This window comes from Rhinatrema bivittatum, chromosome 2 (assembly GCF_901001135.1).
Source record: "Rhinatrema bivittatum chromosome 2, aRhiBiv1.1, whole genome shotgun sequence".
Classification (NCBI taxonomy): Eukaryota; Metazoa; Chordata; class Amphibia; order Gymnophiona; family Rhinatrematidae; genus Rhinatrema; species Rhinatrema bivittatum.
The window spans coordinates 119597201-119616246 of record NC_042616.1 but is presented as its reverse complement, the minus strand read 5'-3'; the positions used below and the strand labels follow the sequence as shown (position 1 = coordinate 119616246).

At 42.8% G+C, this 19046-nt stretch overlaps 1 protein-coding gene across 6 annotated transcripts in view; it reads left to right on the top strand.

Annotated features, from left to right (window-relative positions):
* CREM (cAMP responsive element modulator) overlaps positions 1-19046 on the top strand; it is a 284166-nt gene that overhangs the window by 71499 nt on the left and 193621 nt on the right. For 5 of the 6 annotated variants that reach the window (XM_029588562.1, XM_029588564.1, XM_029588560.1 and 2 more), the window contains exon 3: positions 1934-2045. In XM_029588562.1, coding sequence (XP_029444422.1) covers positions 1938-2045 — 108 coding nt within the window. In that variant the 5' untranslated portion in view covers positions 1934-1937. Of the gene's footprint in view, positions 1-1933; positions 2046-12465; positions 12549-19046 lie in introns of all 6 variants that reach the window. The other variant, XM_029588565.1, reaches the window with a different exon arrangement.

The window sequence follows — 19046 nt, the reverse complement described above, 5'->3', positions numbered from 1 at the left end:
GCATGGATGTTGAAAGCTTGATCTTGCAACCATTCAACCTTTCAACTAATATATCTCAGGTACTAATAGCTGCACGTAAACCTTCCACTAGAAAGAATTATTCCTACAAATGGAAAAGGTTTACTTTATGGTGCACTCAGAAAGATTTAGATCCTTTCACTTGCCCCACTACCACGCTACTAGATTACCTTTACCATCTCTCAGACTCTGGTCTTAAGACGTCATCTGTTAGGGTACACTTAAGTGCAATCTCAGCTTATCATAACAAGCTAGGTGATGCGCCTCTCTCCACACAGCCTCTCGTCAGTAAATTCATGAGAGGCCTAACTCACATTAAACCTCCAATTCATTCCCCAAGCATTCAATGGGACCTGAACGTAGTATTAACTAGGCTCATGCGTTCCCCATTTGAACCCATAAATACCTGTGACCTTAAGTACCTAACTTGGAAAACGGTCTTTCTTATAGCCATTACATCAGCTAGAAGGGTCAGTGAATTACAAGCACTAGTCACATACGAACCTTTTACAAAGTTCCTACATGACAGGGTAGTCCTCCGGACACATCCAAAGTTCCTTCCTAAGGTTGTCACGGAATTTCATTTGAACCAATCCATAGTTTTACCAACATTCTTTCCTAGGCCTCATTCCCATCAAGGTGAACGAGCCTTACACACTTTGGACTGTAAGCGTGCGTTATCCTTCTATTTAAACCGCACTACAGCCCAAAGAAAATCCAGTCAGCTGTTTGTATCCTATGATCCAAACAAACCAGGTAAAGCAGTGGGTAAGCATACTCTATCAAACTGGCTTGCAGATTGCATTCAATTTTGTTATGGAAAAGCAGGCCTTACTCTTCAAGGGCGAGTAAAAGCACATTCAGTCAGAGCAATGTCAACCTCAGTAGCACACCTTCGCTCTGTACCTATTCTGGACATTTGTAAAGCAGCAACCTGGAGTTCTCTTCACACTTTTGCAGCTCACTACTGTCTAGACAAAGAAGGAAGACAAGATTCAGCCTATGGACAATCTGTCTTAAAGAACTTGTTTCCAGTATAATCCCAACTCCTTCTACGTCCAACCTGCTGTGATCTTCGGCTGATTCATTCCATCAACAATACTTCACTGTTGCTACATGACAAATTGACTCAGCCTCTAGCTTGCTAATCACCCATATGTGAGGACTAGCATCCTGCTTGTCCTGGGATAAAGCAAAATTGCTTACCTTGTAATAGGTGTTATCCCAGGACAGCAGGATGTAGTCCTCACGAAACCCACCCGCCACCCCGCGGAGTTGGGTCCGATACGTTTTATTATTTTATTTTTGGCTAACGCTATTGCTACAAACCAAGACTAAAGGGAGACCCCTGTGGCAGGGAATATCATAGCATGCTGGGCATGCTCAGTAGGCACACTGGTGCCAGTCAAAAGTTTCATAGAAACTTTTACAGAAGTTTTCCGTACATAGGGCTCCATTACTGATGTCACCCATATGTGAGGACTACATCCTGCTGTCCTGGGATAACACCTATTACAAGGTAAGCAATTTTGCTTTTCTAGCTCTGCTGATTCTGTTGACCTGCTTGCATGTCCACTTTTTCAGTTTTTAAAGTAAAAGGTGTTCTCTTAGCTCTGTAATGTAAAATGTATCTTTTATCCTTTATATAGCCTTCAGTAATATTTTAAGGCATTTGATAGCATGTGTTTGAAGGCACTGTAGTTGTGAGTTTTAAAGAAACAAGTGTGTCATTTAATTCATTGGCCAAGATCTATTTGTCTTTTTCACTGAAATTGAGAAACTGTGCAATTTGAGGGAAGACACAGAGATTTCAATTACCAAAGCAGGAGGAAAAATGCTTGTTAAAGAAAAAAAAATGTAATTCATTTATCCTAACAAATGTTCTGGTTTTAAGTGCACATGTTTTTCTTTTTAGTCAAATGACCATGGAAACAGTGGAATCACAGCAGGATGGAAATACAATGGATTCTGTGGGGGAGAACGAATCTATTCAGATACAAACTCAACCTAGCCAAACTGTTGCTCAGGTAAAATAAAACCAAGAAAGCTGGGCAAAAAATGACTTAGCCCTGTTTTTTGGTTGTTTTTTTGTTTTAAAATAATAAATGTATTGATCATTAAAAGTGAAACTGATGAAGGAAAAATAATGGATGTACTGTATACATGTGGTGTTAAGAAGCCATCAGTTGATCATGAAGTCTAGCTTTCAGTCAGATTGTGGTGATTTTGCTAGTTTGGATGTCAGTGAAAGGGTGCTAGATTCAAGCTAAAATAGGGTAGGAGGTCAATGTCAGGAAATATTTTTAACTTTATTAAATTTAAAAAAAAGTTAAATTAAGATATCTTGAAATTGGAAAATAGAAAACTGACACTACCAGATACAGAGTAGAAAAAAACAAACAAACAAGTATATATTTATTCATCAGCTTCTCAATAGCCCTCAAAGTAAGGGAATACTCCTTCGAAATTACCAATGAGGCTTTGGCAAAAAAAAAAATTTAAAGGAAAATGGACATTAAATCAAACTCACCATAATCCCAAACATTCATCCAGAGAGATCAAATGGTTATCAGCCGTTACTAGGGCTACTCAGATCAGCCACCTTTTTTGCATCTAGGAAAAAATCATAATTGTGTGGGATTCAAAAAAATATATAACTTTGACAATATATATACAAGGATAACGAATTACAATACGCTCACCCAAATGTCTGAAAGTTTAAGGATGTGTAGTCTAGTGGCCCTACATGATTTAGCTTCTGATTCATTGATACAGATTAAGCCCGCTAACATGGGGGGTGGACTTGTAATATTAAATAAGACACAGTAACTCGACAATTATGTGATGACACTTTTTACTCTGTATTACCAGACCGCACTCCATCCTTACAATTAGAAATACAATAAATTGTACAGCCGGGTCTTGATTCTGGCTTTATTTTATCCAAAGAAGCTGTTTGATTGAAAAACACCCTACAATTCCAGTGTTCTATGTCCTTCCAAAGGTACACAAGTCCCTTTCTAATCCTCCTGGACACCCCATTATCTCTAGTTAGGGCTCGGTATTAGAACCATTATCCACATTTGTGGACCATTTTCTAAAACCTTCGGTACCTTTGATTAGATCTTATGTGCGGGACACATCCATTTTTAATCCCTGCATTTACCACCAGATCGTGTCCTACTAGTAAGCTCAGATATTGAAGCTCTCTATTCTAATATTCCCCAATACCAAGTCCTAGCTACAATAAGACATGCACTAGATCAATGACCACCTCCTATTCAGGTTCCATCTGACGTTTTGCCTATTCTCACCTGACCAAGAATTACTTCAAATTTGACAATCGTTTTTCTTCAGACTAAAGGTACAGCAATGGGGGGCCACTATGGCGCCTGATATTGATTGTCTGTATGTAGCCAAATTTGAGGCTTCTATCTGCACGTCAGCATTCTGGCCCTTGATTGGAACATACCCACAAAGCAAGAAGGGAGGCGATCTATGAAAGCCATAATGGTATCAACAAACAAGATAGATGCCGGGTGTCTTTTAATGAACTGTTTATTGTAGTGGAGACGAAAAATGCCCGACTCAGGCTGAGTTTCGCCACTCCTCAAGTGGCTGTCTCAGGAGCTATGATAAAAGAACATAAATATTAATACAATCATGTACATGCACATCCACTCACAAATAAAAACATAAATATGATACTTGACTCACTAATAACAAACTTATTATATTCAATGTAAACCGATAATATGTTCAATGTAAACCGATATGATGTGCTAACAGTTATCAGTATATAAAACCTTTAAATAAAATAAACTGAATAAAACAGACCAAAATATAAAAAATAATAAATGTGACCAAAATGGTGACAAATAATGACTGTTAGCACAAAAACTTTAAAAATTACAGATGTCAGATTAGTAAAAAGGTTTCTAAACACATTTGAGTTTTCTTTCCTTTTTTTCTTGGGTCAATAAGGGTCTTTCTAAAATAAATATAGAGCATCTATATTTTTATTAGTGTGCAGTTTACATACAAGTTTTTATACTGTATATTATGTATATAGCCTCCCGCTGTGTTTTGGCACCTCAAAGTGGTTTTGGCTCAGCTGATGAAAGCTCTTTTTGAGCTGCTGTGCACCTGTGACCTGAAGTACCTGACCTGGAAGGTCATATTTTTGATGGTGGTCACTACAACATGCAGGGTCAGTGAGCTCCAGTCTTTAGTGACTTATCTACCTTATATTAAGTTCTTTCATGACAGGGTGGTCTTGCATATGTACTCTAAGTTACTGCCTAAGGTGGTGACAGATTTCCAACTTAACCAGTCAATCGTCCTGTTAATTTTCTTTCCCAGGCCCCCTTCGCACCAAGGTGAATGAGCACTGCACAGTTTGGACTGCAAGCAAGCCTTAGCCTTCTTTCTGGAGTGGACAGAAGCCTTATAGACAGTCCACCCAACTTTGTATTTCTTTTGATAGGAATAGGTTATACATTGCTGTTTCCAAACAGACACTAGCCAGTTGGCTAGCAGATTGCATTTCCTTCTATTATGCCCAGGCGGGCCTACATTTTGGAGGTCATGTCAAGGCTCATTTTGTCAGAGCCATGGCAGCGTCAGTGGCCCACTTCCGAGCAGTTCTGTGGAGGACATCTGCAAAGCTGTGGTGTGGAGGTCTCTCCACCCATTCTGGATAAGGATGGCTGACGCAACAGTAGGTTTGGCCAGTCTGTCCTCAGGAACTTGTTAGAGGTGTAGAACCCAAATCTCCCAACCTATGGCCCGTTGTTTGGGTTCAGGTTGTCTCCCCCTCTGTTAACAGCACCAGTGTTGTTGTACCCATTGGCACCTGTTAGGGGTCTGTTGGTCCCTTTTTGTGTTGGGGAGCAGCCTGTAGCTAGGGATTCATCCATTTGTGAGGACTTTCATCCTGCTTGTCCTTGAAGAAAGCAGCGTTGCTTACCTGTAACAGGTGTTCTCCAAGGACAGCAGATGTTAGTCCTCACGAAACCTGCCTGCCACCCCGCAGAGTTGGTTTTCTCCTATTTTTTATTGTTTTATTTTTTTCGTAATTGTATGTTCTCCCAGGACAAACAGGATGGTAGTCCTCACATGTGGGTGATGTCATCAGACGGAGCTCTGTCATGGAATACTTTTGTCAAAGCTTCTAGAACTTTGACTGGCACACTGAGCATGCCCAGCATGCCATAATCCCTGTAGTCACAGGGGTCTCCCTTCAGTCTCTTTTTTTCCACACTGCAGTTTGCCTCGTGGTTAGGAGCTCTGTGAGAATTTTCTCATCACTTTCCCCTCACGGAAAAACTTGAAGTCATCTTCTTAAAAAGTTCCCTCATAGGGGTTTCCCATCACGACACCATTTCCTGATGCTCGGTGAGTACCTTTCCACCGTCTCCAGTTGGTTCTTGCCACCTTGTTGTTGGTTCCCGCAGGCCACCGACCGTTTCGCGGCCCTTTTTTTTTTTTAGCCATGGCAACAGGCTTCAGAAAGTGGCCAGAGTGTCCGCGCACGATGTCTATCATGGACCCGCATGATGTCTGTGTGCTATGCCTCGGCCGATCACATGATATACGTCTGTGTCCTAGCTGTGCTCAAATGACCTTGAAGGGCAGGTGTGCCAGTTTGGACAAAATGGAGTCTCTTTTTAAAATAAAACTAACTCCATCGACTTCTGCCCAGTCATCACTGGCAGGAAAATCTTCATCCATCGACAAATGTCGCTAGGAGCAGCAAGGGGATGGTGACAGTCTGTCATCGACGCCATCCAGGGCATCGGTAGCGTTTTCCACGGTGCCGGAGAAGGACCGGACCGAGCCCAGAGGAAAACATCGTCACCGACACAGATGTGATTCCACACCCGGTGCCGGCACTGACACTGCATCTGCTTGGATAGCCATTGAGCTGGCTGCGAAGAGGGCCCGGGGAGAGGAGGCTCCATCCTCCTCTGTACCCAAGACCACGAGGCATTTTCCACAGACACTGGTGCTGGGTACTGAGCCCCCATAGATTCCTGTGGAGGTGCCAGTAGCGCCTAGCCTGCCTCCCCCTGTAGCTGCACTACCTATACCAGCTTCCAGGGAGGAACTGGACGTCCTTGTCCGCCAGGCGATCCTCGATGCCTTCCAGAGCTTGCATCTGCCATCGATGCCGGTCCCTATACCGGCACTGACACCAGAGCCATTGATGTTTGCACCATTGCTGGAATGCCTTTTTACCCTCATTGGTACCCTTCCGACCCAGCCTGTACCATCTGTACTGGGTCGACCTTCCGAACCTCTGAAGCCCCTGATACCCATTCCGGGGTCCTTGGAGGATGAGGACATGGACTTTAGTCCTACTCCAGCTTCGCTTCCATTGATGCTGGAACCGGTTCCAGGTCCATCGGGGCTCTCTGGATTGAAACGCCCACAGTTCACTTCGATGCCGTCACATCCTCCATCGAGGCCTGCACATCCTGGAGTAACAGACATTCTCCCTCCCTTGGGATCTCAACCAGAGACCCTTATAATCCATGGGAGGATATTGACATGGACACTTCTACAGATGACCTACTCTGAGCCTTCTCCTCCAGAAGAAAGGAGATGGTCCCCTCTAGAAGACCTCTCCTTTGCTAACTTCATAAAAGAAATGTCTGAAACCATCCCTTTTGACCTGGTCACCGAAGAGGACACCCGTCACAAGACGTTAGAAGTCCTTCAATTTGTGGATGCCCCCAAGAAAATTATGGCCATTCCAGTCCTTTAAGTGCTCTGGGATCTGCAACATTTCCTACGGGAGCACCCTTGCACTGTCTCACCAGTCAATAGGAAGACAGATGCAACATATCTGGTCCAACACACTCCAGGTTTTCAGAAGCCACAGCTACCTCATAATCAATCTGCGCAGAAGAAGGCCAAGAGATTGCACCCTCATTCTTCAACTCCCCCTGGAAAGGACCAAAGGTTTTTAGACTGTCTAGGTCGTAAAATCTTCCAAGGCTCTATATTAGTGTCACGCATAGCCACCTAGCCACCTACCAGTTATATATGACACAATACCAGAGGAATCTATGGAAGCAAGTCTAAGACATAGCAGACTTCCTCCCCCAGCAACAACAGGAGAACCTCGCTGCCATTCTCCAAGAAGGCCTTGAGGCAGGGAATCATGAGGTCAGAGCTGCATATGATTCCTTTGAGACAGCTTCTCGTTTATCAGCAACAGGAATCAGTGCCAGAAGATGGGCCTGGCTTAAGGCTTCTGATTTAAGACCTAAAGTCCAGGATAAGCTCGCTGATCTCCTGTGCACTGGAGATAATCTCTTTGGCGACAAAATACAGGACGCAGTGGCTCAATTGAAGGATCACCACGAGACCCTGAATCAGCTATCCACAGTCAATGCTGAAGCTCCCTCCTCTGCTCGAAAAACCACGAGAAAGCCTTTTAATCGCTCACGCAAATACTATCCACCTACATCTCACGTGAGACCAGCCACACCACCTCAAAGAGGACATTCACATCAGACCAAACATCCAGAATACAACGGGCCCAGCCTCTGGATTTTGAAACCTTTCCAGAGAACAGCAGCCACTCCATGAATCCAGACTTACCTGTAGGAGGTCCTGTAGTAGGTCGGCTGCACCACTTCATAGACAACTGGTGCCTCATTACAACAGACCAATGGGTAATATCCATCATAACCCAGGGATACCATCTAAACTTCCTCATGGTACCCCTGGATTCACCACCCAATCCACTGTGGATCCGAAGAGATCACACAAGCCTTCTAGAGTCAGAATTGTCCACCCTACTGAGCGCCAGGGCTGTGGAAGCCATTCCCCTGGCACAGCAGGGCAGAGGGTTCTACTCCCGCTATTTGCTCATTCCAAAGAAATCAGGCGGCCCCTGCCCCATCCTAGACCTCCGCAATCTCGACATATTTCTACAAAAAGAAAAATTCAGGATGGTGTCTCTAGGCACTATTCTTCCCCCTTCTACAACAAAGAGACTGGCTCTGTTCTCCGGATCTTCAAGACGCCTATGCACACATTGCCATATCCCCATGTCACCGCAAATACCTGCGTTTTATAGTGGGTCATCAACATTTTCAGTACCGGGTTCTGCCTTTCTGACATGCCTTGGCATCCTGTGTATTTACAAAATGCCTAGCAGTGGCTGCCGCCCATCTACGCAAAAACAGCATACACGTATTTTCTTACCTGGATGACTGGCTAATCAAGAGCCAATCCAAGCAAGGAGCTCTCAGCGCTCTAAAGCTCACTATCAATCTGCTACACTCATTGGGGTTTCTCATCAGTTACCAGAAATCCCACCTGAATCCATCTCACCTCCTTACCTTCATCGGAGCAGATTTGGACACCACAGTCGCAAAGGCCTTCCTGCCCAACGACCGCGCAGACATACTCTTCAAACCAGCTACATTTCTGCGCACATACTAAACAGCCTCAGCCCATCAATTCCTCATGTTGCTGGGCCACAAGGCTTCCACAGTCCACGTCACTCCTATGGCCAGGCTAGCCATGAGAATAACTCAATGGACTTTGAAATCTCAGTGGCTACAAGCCACTCAACCTCTTTCATCCCAGATCCATGTAACCGACCAGCTGCGTCTCTCACGTCTCTGGTTGACAAACAAGGCTTACTTGCTAACAGGTCTACACTTCCAGCAACCAGTTCCTCAAGTGACCTTAACCACGGATGCATCCAACTTGGGTTGGGGAGCTCATGTGAACAACCTTCAAACTCAAGGGACTTGAACACAACTCGAAGCAAAGTTTCCGATCAACTTCCTAGAGCTTCAAGTCATACATTATGCTCTATATGCGTTCCAGGACTGCCTTTCACATAAGACTGTTCTCATATAGACAGACAACACAGTTGCAGTGTGGTACTTGAACAAACGAGGAACAGGTTCTTATCTCCTCTGCCAAGAAGCTGCGCAGATCTGGGCCTGGGCCCTTGCACACTCCATGCATCTCCAGGCCACTTATCTGGCAGGCATACAGAACATAGTAGCAGATCGCCTCAGTTGACGTTTCCATCTCCACGAGTGGTAACAAGCAAAATCTTCCAACGCTGGGGTCAACCAACAATCGACCTCTTTGCATCTGAACTGAATCACAAAGTGGACAGATTCTGCTCCCTGCACAGGCAACAAAACACGTTAGCCAGGGACGCCTTCGCTCACCCTTGGAACACAGGCTTCCTATACGCATATCCCCTGATACCACTGATAGCCAAAACTCTCGTGAAACTACAACAGGACAAAGGGCCAATGATATTCATAGCCCCCTACTGGCCTCGACAAGTATGGTTGCCCATGCTTCTCGACCTCTCCATCCGAGAACCAAGTCACCTGGGCACAGCGCCGAATCTCATAACTCAGAAACAAGGCATGTTACGCCATCCGAACTTTCAGACCCTATCCCTCACAGCCTGGATGCTGAAAGCCTGATCCTACAATCGCTCAACCTTTCAACTAATGTCTCAACTGCTTGTAGCTTCACGAAAGCCTTCCACACTAAAATCCTATCTTTCTAAGTGGAATAGATCCACCACTTGGTGCACTCAAAAAGGTATCGACCCCCTTTTCCTGCCCAACTCCATCCCTATTAGACTATCTCTGGCACCTTTCAGACTCTGGTCTGTAGACTTCCTCGGTGAGGGTACACCTCAGTGCCATCTCAGCGTACCACAAGGGAGGAGGGGATGCCCCAATAACGGCACAACCCCTTATGAGTCAGTTTGAGGGGCCTGCTACAACTTAAGCCCCCTCTACAGCCACCAGTTACCGAATGGGACCTAAATGTAGTACTTACAAGGCTCATGTTCTCTCTGTTTGAGCCTTTGCACTCCTGTGATGTTAAATTTCTTATATGGAAAGTTCTTTTTCTAGTAGCCATTACATCTGCTCAAGTGAGTTACAAGCACTTGTCACATACTCACCCTATACAAGGTTCCTCCATGACTGAGTGGTACTCCCTACTCACCCTAAATTCCTTCCCAAGGTGGTTACTGACTTTCACCTGAATCAATCTATAGTCTAGCCACCTTTTTCTCAAGGCCTCACGCTCACCAGAGCGAGAGAGTTTTACACACCTTGGACTGTGCACTTGCATTTTACCTAGACCGCACTGCACTCCGTAGGAAATCCACTTTCGATAAAAACAAACCAGGAGTTGCAGTGGGCAAACAAACTCTCTCCAACTGGCTAGCAGACTGTATTGAATTCTGCTATGAGAAAGCAGGCCTTCCTCTTCAGGGACGCGTGAAGGCGCACTCAGTAAGAGCAATGGCAACTTCAGTAGCACACTATCGTTCAGTACTGATTGCTGAGATCTGTAAAGCTGCAACATGGAGCTCTCTCCACACATTTGCAGCACATTATTGCCTGGACAAGGAAAGAGGCAAGACTCTGCCTTTGGCCAATCCGTCTTGAAGAACTTATTTCCAGTATAATCCCAACTCCTTCCACATCCACCTGCTGTGATTTTCAGGCTGCCTCATTTTTCCCAACAGTACACCAGTTGTGCCTGTTGTACAAGTTGTATGCTGTTGGTCCAATTTAAATATGAGTCAGCCTGTAGCTTGCTAATCATCCACATGTGAGGACTACCATCCTGCTTATCCTGGGAGAAAGCAGAGTTGCTTACCTGTAACAGGTGTTCTCCGAGGACAGCAGGATGTAGTCCTCACAAAACCCACCTGCCACTGCATGGAGTTGGGTCTGAAACCATTTTTTTATTTTTATTTTTTCGCTTGCAGCTTTTGCTACAAATGAGGCTGAAGGAAGACCCCTGTGGCTACAGGGATTATGGCATGCTGGGCATGCTCAGTGTGCCAGTCAAAGTTCTAGAAACTTTGACAAAAGTATTCCATGACAGGGCTCCATCTGATGACGTTACCCACATGTGAGGACTACATCCTGCTGTCCTGGGAGAACACCTTTTACAGGTAAGCAACTCTGCTTTTTGACACAGAAGAGGGACCCTGCATGAGTGTGTGGTATAGGACATGCGGGGCATGCTCAGTATGCCTAGTCAGTTTCTAGAAACTTTGACATAAGTTTTCTGCATTGGGCTTCATCTGATGTCACCTATGTGTGAGGATTTAACATCCTGCTCTCCTTGGAGAACACCTGTTACAGGTAAGCAACTGTCTCCTTTGCGCCATTTCCTCTACATAAATACTTAAAATTCCCCACTCATTAAATTCCCAAAAGAACAAAATTCAGACACATAGCAAGGTTGGGTAAACTACTTTTGTTTTATAGCAGTGGTTCTCAACCCTGTCCTGGGGACCCCCCCAGCCAGTCGGGTTTTCAGGATATCCACAATGAATATGCATGAGAGAGAATGTGCATGTTATGGAGGCAGTTTGAGCAAACAAGAAGATTAGACGCCCAAGAAATGTCCAAATTACTTTTATTGAAATGGAGACCAATAGTTTATGTATCTGCCCGACTCTGGCCGGAGTTTCGCCCCCACTGGGGCTGCCTCAGGGGCTAAAATGAATAAATATAATCGTGTAAACAATACAGGACATACGAAATTTAAATAATAAATAAAATAAATATGCTGGAAATTTCAAAAATGAACACATGTATACCGAGTATTAAATAAGACAAGAATGAAGGGTGATGACCAACTGTGACTTGTGCAGCTATCATTAACATGAGCGCAAAAGGATCTCTATTTAGTACAGTTTGAAAAATGAATAAACTCGTGACATATATTGAATGAAGTTGTTTATAACTTAAACAAGTGACCGCTGAGTGAGTGATATGAATAGAAAACTTAGCAAAGTAGTGCGTTTTTTTAAGTGAACATTTATAAACACTAATGGCATAGCGGTGCAGCAAAAAGGTCATGGAAAAAAAAACGGCAAACAAAACAAAACAAAAAAACTAACGAAACTACTATAAAAAGATGGCTGTGCATACTAAAAAATCGCGTCGATCTTATTGTGCCAAACATATTTATATTCTGTTTATTATAAAGTGGTGGCCACATACTGTGCTATAAATGTTAACCCGTGCATTAACTCACCCTTCATTCTTGTCTTATTTAATACTCGGTATACATGTGTTCATTTTTGAAATTTCCAGCATACTGTCGATAACAATGGTTAGCCTCGTAGTCTAGTTCAAGTGGATTATTCCTTCGATATTATTTTTGCTATTTTTTATCCACATTTCTAATTTATGTTTAGGGTTTTAGTTCACTCTATATTCAACACAACGGTTTTCAATATCGTCATAACATTTTTTCACTTATTTATTTTAACATTTTCATACCATATTTATTATATTACATTAGCTTTCACTGTTTAAATTATTTTTAGTTTATATGTCTTTTTTATATTTTCCATAAGTGTCATTCCAATTTTGTTTGTGACCATTATATAGTTTTTATTATTTATTGCAGAAACATCTGACTACTAGATCAGTATATGCAAACATTCGTGAATGCTTGTGACACTCAGCCAATTGTTGAACATTATATATAAGGTAATATGCATTGTGCCAACATTATCTTCAATGCTGCATTTTGAATGTATCTTTGTCTGCATCATTTTAAGTGTTTGTCAAATTTTGTTACCTCTTTTCACACATTTTAATGGTTTTATTTATTTTATTTATTATTTAAATTTCATATGTCCTGTATTGTTTACACGATTATATTTATTCATTTTAGCCCCTGAGGCAGCCCCAGTGGGGGCAAATCTCCGGCCAGAGTCGGGCAGATACATAAACTATTGGTCTCCATTTCAATAAAAGTAATTTGGACATTTCTTGGGCGTCTAATCTCCTCGTTTGCTCAAACGGCTTTTTTAGACAACCTACCCTCTTGTTATGGAGGCAGTGCATGCAAATCTTCTCTCATGCATATTCATTGTGGATATCCTGAAAACCCAACTGGCTGGGGAGGTCCCTAGGACAGGGTTGAGAACCACTGTTTTATAGAAATGACGGCAGAAGACCAAATGGCCCATCCAGTCTGCTCAGCAAGCTTCCACACTTTTTTTTTCTCTCTCATACTTATCTGTTACTCTTGGCCTTTAGTAACCTTTTGGTTCTATTTCCCTTTTACCCCCGCCATTAATGTAGAGAGCAGTGCTGGAACTGCTTCTAAGTGAGGTATCTAGCTTAATTGGTTAGGGGTAGTAACCACCGCAATAAACAAGCTACTCCCACGCTTATTTGTTTACCCAGCCTGTGCAATTCAGTCCTTGTTGGTTGTTATCTGAATATAAATCCAGTTTTCTTCATTTCCCCCTGCCGTTGAAGCAGAGAGCTTCTCTGGATATGTATTGAAAGTGAAGCATCAGGCTTGTTTGGTTTGGGGCAAGCTACTCCCTGCATTTTTTTTTTTTTTGTGAATGCATATCCTTTTTTTCACATTTCCTCTTGCCGTTGAAGCATAGAGCACTGACTGAGTCGCATTTACCATGTGTATGTCTATTGAATAAGGGTATTATCTCCAGGTAGTAGCAGTCTTTCCCGCAAGCCTCCCTCTCTTCCTTCACATCCTATAGATTTTATGGATCCACAGTGTTTATCCCACGCCCCTTTGAAGTCCTTCACAGTTTTAGTCTTCACCACTTCCTCCAGAAGGGCATTCCAGGCATCCACCACCCTCTCCGTGAAGAAATACTTCCTGACATTGGTTCTGAGTCTTCCTCCTTGGAGCTTTAAATCGTGACCCCTGGTTCTGCTGTTTTGTTTTTTTTTCAACGGAAAAGGTTTGTCGTTGTCTTTGGATCATTAAAACCTTTCAAGTATCTGAAAGTCTGTATCATATCACCTCTGATCCTCCTTTCCTCCAGGGTGTACATATTTAGATTCTTCAGTCTCTCCTCATAAGTCATTCGATGAAGACCATCCATCTTTTTGGTCACACTTCTCTGGACCGCCTCCATTCTGTCTCTGTCCCTTTGGAGATACGGTCTCCAGAACTGAGCACAGTACTCCAGATGAGGCCTCACCAAGGCCTTGTACAAGGGGATTTATTTATTTAAAAACTCTTCTATACCGTCAAGTTAATTCACCATCACAACGGTTTACAGAAAGGCACAATAAGGAAAAACTATAATTGGTATAGATTACAAATTAATCATGTGCCAACAAAGAACGGTAACATATTTTAATAAGAGAGGACTGTGTTAATTAAGGCTTATATGTCGGTTGAAAAACTGTCAAGCGGTTCAAATCTAGCATTAATATGCAATTAGAGATATTAGAGGAATCTTTTTTTTACTCTATATTCCTCTCTATGCAGCTCAGCATTCTTCTGGCTTTGGCTATTGCCTTGTCACATTGTTTCCCCGACTTCAGATCGTTTGACACTATCACCCCAAGGTCTCTCTCCTGCTCTGTGCACATCAGCCCTTCACCCCCCATCGAATACAGTTCTTTTGGATTTCCGCACCCCATATGCATAACTCTGCACTTCTTGGCATTGAATCTCAGCTGCCATATATTTGACCACTCTTCCAGCTTCCTTAAATCCAGTCTCATTCTCTCCACTCCTGGCGTGTCCACTCTGTTGCAGATCTTAGTGTTATCCTCAAAAAGGCAAACCTTCTATCTCGTCCGCTATGTCGCTCACATAGATATTGAACAGGACCAGCCCCAACACCGATCCTTGCGGCACTCCGCTTAACACCGCTCTCTCTTCAGAGTAAGTTCCATTTACTATCACACATTGTCTTCTGTCCGTCAACCAGTTTGCAATCCAGGCCACCACCTCGGCACTCGCTCCTAAGCTTCTCATTTTACTCACCAGCCTCCTGTGCGGGACCGTATCAAAAGCTTTGCTGAAATCCAAGTAGATGACATTGAGCGCTCTTCCTCTATCCAATTCCCTAGTCACCCAGTCAAAAAAGTCGATCAGATTTGTCTGACAGGATGTTGCCTCTGGTCTAGCAATTCTCCCGACTTTAGATAGTTCACTATTCTTTCTTTCAGCAGCAACTCCATTACTTTTCCCACCACCAAGGTGAGGCTAACCGGTCTGTAGTTACCAGCCTCCTCTCTGCTCCCACTCTTGTGAAGCGGGACCACCACTGCTCTTCTCCAATCTCTCGGCACCACTCCCGTTTCCAGGGATCTATAGAACAGGTCACACAGCGGAGCCGCTAGCACATCTCTGAGCTCTTTCAGTATCCTGGGATGAACCTCATCCGGCCCCATGGCTTTTTCTACTTTGTTTCCCCAGCTCTTCCCATACATTCTCTACTGTAAATGGAGTTACATCTACTCCACTCCCCTCTGGTTTCTTGTTAACTAGCGACGGTCCTTCTCCAGGGTCCTCTTTAGTGAACACCGAACTGAAGTATTTGTTTAATATTTTTGTCATTTCTTCGTCTCTCTCCACACATTGATCTTTTCCAACTTTCAATTTCACTATACCACTTTGGACTTTCCTCCTTTCTCTGATGTATCTGAAAAATGTTTTGTCACCTCGCGTTACCTCTGGCAATCCTTTCTTCTGCTTGACTTTTTGCCACCTTGATTACTTTCTTCATCTCCCTCAGTTCTACCAGATATTCTTCTTTGTGCTCCTCCCTTTGGGATCCTTTATATTTCTTGAATACTGTTCTTTTACCCTTTATTTTGTCAGCCACCTCCTTTGAGAACCAGATAGGTTTCATTTTTCTTTACTTTTCTAACATATAGATTAGTTGCCTTGGTAATTGCTCCTTTTAGTTTGGTCCACTGTTGTTCCACATCTCTCTCATTTTGATGCAAAATAAGTGTACATTATTTAATATGAAAATTTTGTTCTCTTTGAATGTTTGTCCCAAAAGTATAATTTAGGTAAAATGTCTATATGAAATATCACATGAAAAGACAGAAGTTACAATGTACCCTATAAGAAAAGGGAACTGTATTATCAATAATTGTTAAGGTACAAATTTGTGACTGATACAGACTTTTTTAATTGTAAGCCACTCGGGCCAGATCTGGTATCTGTTGTGTGGTATATAAGAAACAAGAAATAGGGAGGAAATGACATCATCGAGGCTGATGGTCACTTAAACCTGGGCTCCTTTCCTCGGTGACTGAATATCCACCTCTGTCACAAGCATCTTGAAACGTTTTCTCTCACTGCACTCTCCCATTGTGGGGGGGATTATTTCTGATGTCATCGAAACGCAAATCTGTAGGTTTCAAGAAGTATTCATACCAGAAATACTCTTTTGATCGAGAGGGTGCGGCAGACGCCTGAAAACACACTTGAAGAGGCCTCTGCTGATATACTAATGTCTACGGAAATGGAACTTCCTTCCAGATCCAAATTTTGGAGCTAGTTTTGCGAATTACGGCAAGACATTAAAAACTATAAAAAAGAAATAATGGAATTTCTAGAAGAAGTAAAAGAGGAGATGGAAATCAGGCGGCACCCCGATGACACTGAGACAAGAATGGACTCGCAGGCAGAAGAACTACGACTTGTGGGCAACAAATTTAAGATGCTCCAGCAGACCAATGAGGCTATTTCCACCAAGTTAGAAGACATCGAGAATTGATCTAGAAGAAACAATTTGTTTCCGGGGATTCCTGGAAATGCAGGATTTTCAAGACTGCGCATTGATAGTTTGACAAATCTGCTGCACAATCAGGCCGATCTTAGAAACAACAGAGAATCAAAATCAAAAAATGGTGAAAATAGAGCGAGCGCATAGACTGTTTGGCCAGAAGTTGGTGGATAAACCCAAAGATGTGATTGTGTGTTTCCATAAATTTAAGGATAGGGAACATATATATACACTGGCGAGACAGCTTACTCCAGTGAAGTGGCAAGACCTTGATATCACAATCTTCGAGGATCTATCAACCACCACTCTCTGTAAGAGGCATGAATTGCGTGTAGTAACTGGCCTATTAAGACGGACAGTAATCTATATCGCTGGATGCACCCCTTCGGGCTTTCCTTTGTGCTTAAAGGTATGACATATAGAGTCAGGAATGTAGTGGATGCTACATTACTGCATTACTTGAAGCTGGCTATACTGACCCAGAGTTGGGTAAAAACACATCAACAACGACCCATCGGAAGCCTGACACATCTAGATGGCAGCGAGTCGAACGAGGCAGCAGAAAACTTAAGAGGAACTCAGAAAGCTCCAACGCTTCAAAGGACAATACATGAATCGGTGGGACAATATCTGTTTGAGCTTCTTTCTCTTTATTATTCTTGATTTGATGATGTTTTGCAGATATATATGAATATCTGATTAGTTTGAGAAACGTAGTGTTGTTTTACAGATTGAGTCAAAGTCAAATGAAGCTCTAGAAGTAATCCCGTGAAATGGGTTTGCCGGGGGGAGGCCCGGGGGCCTTGATATCTAGTCCTTCTATGGTTGGATAGGGGCAGCCTAAAGGGAAAGGTTGCATAAGCAGGGTAAGGGGAGAGATTGTAGGGGGGATGAAAGATATATAAGGGAGGGGAGATAGGTGATTTAGAGGGAGATATGGTTAGGGGTTTCTCTGGAATTGAGGTTAATATAAACGTGAAGGTGATTCTTTTGGGAGGTCTATGCAAGGGGAAACTTGTAGGAGTATATTATGAACACTGTTTATGGTTTAGCTTAGCATTGGATGGAGTACATATTGCAGATTTAGATTCTATATGCACTAGGAAATGGCTGAAGTCAAAGTAATGTCATTAAATGTGAAAAGGCTTAATTCCCATAGAAAGCGCAAGCAACTGTTTCTGGAGCTTCAGCAGCTACAGATTGCCATCACTTTAGTACAAGAGTCATGTTTTTATAAAGTCGACACGAACATTTAATGCGGAGTGCCATGTTCTGGGTTCCATTCTGGGCACCAAGCACTAAAAGGGCAAAATACTCGGGAGTAGGCATACTTATCTGTAAAGACTTTCCTTTTGAGATGATTCAATGTGTGAAAGATTCCAGTGGGAGATATGTAGTCCTAATGATCTCTGTGGGAGGAATTAAATATACAATTGTGAGTCTCTATGCCTCTAACACACAACAAGGACACTTTTTGCATGCATTGGGGGAGGTGCTGTCTACTACCATGGAAGGGCACATTATAAAGGGGGGGGGGGAGGATTTTAATCTAACACCAAATCCGAAGCTAGATAACTCCACGGGCCAAAGCATGATTCAAGGGAAAGATCGCAAATGTTTTAAAACTTTTATGTCAAAACTAGACTGACAAATCTAGAAATGACAGTTTTTTTCCTTGCCCACATCAATCATATTTTCAAATTGATTTGCTATTGGTAGGAAAGGAATAGTGAATGGGTAATACAAGTTTCCATAGAGCCAATCACGTGGTCAGAACATGCCCCAGTGTGGATTTCACTGGAATTTAAAAATTTTGATAGCGGGCAACTCTATTGGAAACGTAACGACAGCTTGTTGGAAGACAATTTATGCAATGTCTCCAGGGAGACATTCAGGAATATATATCATTCAGTGATACAGGGGAAGTCACACCGGTTGTGCTATGGGAAGCCTTGAAGGTAGTAATCCAGGGAAAATTGATTGCTAAAGCCGCCCATGTTAAAAAGTCAAAGGAAAGAGATAGGAAGGATCTATTGGGAACCATTAACAATCTTGAGTTACAACACAAAAAGAACCCTTCTATACAAAATTGGAAGCACCTAGAAGCCTGTAGAGAACAACTAGCTGCTTTAGATTCTGTCTAGATATCACGCACAGAAATTTTTTGAGGGGGGAAACAAAGCGGGAAAATTACTGGCTTCCAAATTAAAAGCGATACTGTCCCAAAACCATGTAATTAAAATTAAAGATGAGGCTGGGATGATACTAACTACTAATTAAGACATTCATCAGCGGTTCCTCCAATTTTATTCCTTATTATATAGTGCAGATACTTGTATCAAAGAGGCAGACAAAGAGTGATATCTTAGCAACCTTCCTCTGCCAGAGCTATCAAATACACAAACAGCCTTACTAGACAAGGAAATCACCCCACTAAAAGTCCAATTAGCAATAAAGCAACTAA